The sequence below is a fragment of the Pseudorasbora parva genome, chromosome 21 (assembly GCF_024679245.1).
Source record: "Pseudorasbora parva isolate DD20220531a chromosome 21, ASM2467924v1, whole genome shotgun sequence".
NCBI lineage: Eukaryota > Metazoa > Chordata > Actinopteri > Cypriniformes > Gobionidae > Pseudorasbora > Pseudorasbora parva.
In genome coordinates, this window is record NC_090192.1 from 15,689,037 (window position 1) to 15,691,818 (window position 2,782).

The window sequence follows — 2,782 nt, forward strand, 5'->3', positions numbered from 1 at the left end:
ATGAAAGCGCGCTCCCTCTTGACATTGTTCCGTTAGAAAATTCCTTGAGTTAAGTTGGAGGCACCCAGCCACCAGATTGGTCGTGGGTTGGGAGAGGCCTTTGCACAGTGTTTGTACATACGAAACCACATCCGGTCTCTTCCCATTCCGCAGGATTTCTGACAGCGCCCAAATGTAGTTTTTCGCCAACCGTAATGTTTCAATTTTAGAGAGTTTTTGAGTTTTTGAATAGCATGGTACCACCTTGCGTAGATTGTCAAGTGCTGAATTTAGATCGTGCATGCGCGTGCGCTCTCTCGCGTTCGCTTTTTGGCGCCTTACTTTCGAGCGTTCTAACCTAGCCGGAGTCATTTTGCGTTTTTTTGGCCCACGTTTTTTAGGTCTGTCTCCGTCCCCCTCATCTGCACAATCATCTTCATCAACATCCTCATCATCGTCTTCATCCCCTGCAATATCCGACTGAGCCCGGCTGCTCCCGCCTTTCACATCACCCTCGTCCAAGTCCTCGTCGCCTAGGCGACAGCGCTCATGCTCTTCGTCCTTGGTTTTGGAGCACTCGCTCCCGCTGTCATCCACCCAGCCCCCGAACTTCTCCATGTCCGGAAGCAGTGAAGGTTCGTTGAATAACCTTGTCAACATGGCAGCACCACTGAAACATAGACAACGAGTACACAAGTGTTTTAATAATTAAACAATGACGTCGAAATTATATACAGCACAAATGTTGTTTGAAATATTAATAACAACCTTAGCACCCCATTCAATGTGAAAGTTAATGCGCGCTGCCATCACTTAAAATTTTAGTATGTTGTGCAAATAAGGGGTCGTTTTCGAATAGTTTCTGTTAGCTACTTTTTGATGAAACGAACGATTTAAAAAATGAAGAGATAAAATGTAATTTACATGGGAAATATGTGTAGGTTAAATAACGATCAAGTGTCATGTCATTTTTCAGAAAGCTGGGAATATCTCTGGGAGACGACTTCTAAAGTGGCATTTTAATTCAGTGAGAGCGACAGACGTCGACAGACGGTCTCCCCAATTCCCACTTTCTGTAGTCCTGTTTGGCCCCTCTCAGCAGGTCCTCGCACGCGGCCCCTGTTTTTTTGTGTCTCAGGGGGGTCGTTTTGAGCAGCGTGTACCCCTTTCGCCCTTTCCTTTCCATCTTCATTCTGGCGGCATTCCAGCACATCAAAAAAAAATTAAATCAGCTAAAAACTCTTTGAAAACCCTTTACAACTGCTAAACGATTAAAAATAATAATAAAATAAATAAAAGCTGTAACTATAGAGTAAATGTAATACTGAATTGAAATACGATCTCATTTATGACCACAATAGCCTATTCCTGGCTCCTCTTGATGAGGGCGGGGTCCCTAAAACACAACCAATGTCCAGGTTCTAAAACTGCCGTCGGATCGCCCTGCTGTCCCCTCTTTTCCTTCCCTGTGTCAATTTGAGAAAAAAACCTTTCCAAGATAGTTAGCTAATTTAATGTACCGACCATACAATAATATAGGCCTATTGTTTTATTGCAATGAAGAAACGTCACTCGCAATTTAATTTTCTAAAAGTTGTCAGGTCAAGTGTTTATTTTGCGCAAAAGATTTTCGATGAACACGATTTAGTATTTAAATAATTTGCATAGGCCTGCTGATTGTTAGAATATGGACGTTAACTACTCACTAGGCTATGTTAACCAACAGGGGAGCCTGCATTGTTAGTATTATCTCTGCAAAAGTAACTGATAATGTAACAAACAATTTGCACAACATACTAATTAGGCTTACGAGAAACAACACTATTTAAGCATTGTCATAATGTCTCGTCAAATATGTCTAAACAACCTGGATTATTGTAAACTTTAGCCTTTATCGATATTTCACATGTTTTTGAAGGATTCAAATCAGAATTATCGCTCACATATAATGTTAAATGGCTGCTTTAATTTAAATGTAGCCTACCATTCACTGAGAAAAAGGTATTAGGCTACAGATGATAAAAATCTAAAATAGATGTACGCATTAAAGATCATTCAACCAGCATCAGTAGGCTAGTTGACATATTTTCTTTTAAATATTTATTGCAAAAAATAATATATAAACAATCATTTCTTATGATTATATATTTTATCACGTCTGAAAAACTCACCTAGTTTATGGTGCTCTACGGATGAGGGCGCGTACGTCTACATCATCTTCATGCTTCCATATACGTTAAAAAGACTAAGAAAAAGAGAGGCGCGATTGTTTGTGATCCGGTATGTGTTATCCCTTTCCCGGACTGCAGCGAGGCGGTGTGGCATCCCTAGCAGGCAGGGTTACATACCTGCTCTGATGCCAGGCCATATGGTGGGCACGTCACTGGCAGGAGCCATCACATGAGAGCGGGTGATTGACACGCGCTCGCATTCGTAGAGATTGCCTTCCCGAGGGATGAGGAGCCCACCATCTGTCGCTGCCGCTGCACACGCACCTCACTAAAGTGTAACAAGCTTTCATAGAAACTACACCCAAGTGCACACAAATATTCGCAGATACACATTGGGGTGAGGGAATGTGGTGGAAAAAAAACTAGGTTTCATTTGTAAATTCAATTTAATTATGTATTAGAACCATTCCCCCCCCATCCTCTGAGAGAGAGAGAGAGAGAGAGAGAGAGAGAGAGAGAGAGAGAGAGAGAGAGAGAGAGCGTGTGTGCGTGCGTGTGTGTGTGTGTGTGTGTGTGTGTTTGTGTGTAACGCGCGCGCACTGTTTGCTGTTGCGCAGAAAGGTTTTCGCTGG

General features: G+C 42.3%; 1 protein-coding gene across 3 annotated transcripts in view; it reads right to left on the bottom strand.

Annotated features, from left to right (window-relative positions):
- neurod2 (neuronal differentiation 2) overlaps positions 1-2,547 on the bottom strand; it is a 3,394-nt gene extending 847 nt beyond the window's left edge. The window contains exons 1-2 of one of the 3 annotated variants that reach the window (XM_067429396.1): positions 2,328-2,547; positions 1-649 (exon numbers count right to left, since the gene is read on the bottom strand). The exon at positions 1-649 is cut by the window's left edge and continues 847 nt beyond it. In XM_067429396.1, coding sequence (XP_067285497.1) covers positions 1-649; positions 2,328-2,347 — 669 coding nt within the window. In that variant the 5' untranslated portion in view covers positions 2,348-2,547. The other 2 variants (XM_067429398.1, XM_067429397.1) reach the window with 2 other exon arrangements.
- Positions 2,548-2,782: the final 235 nt, after the last annotated feature.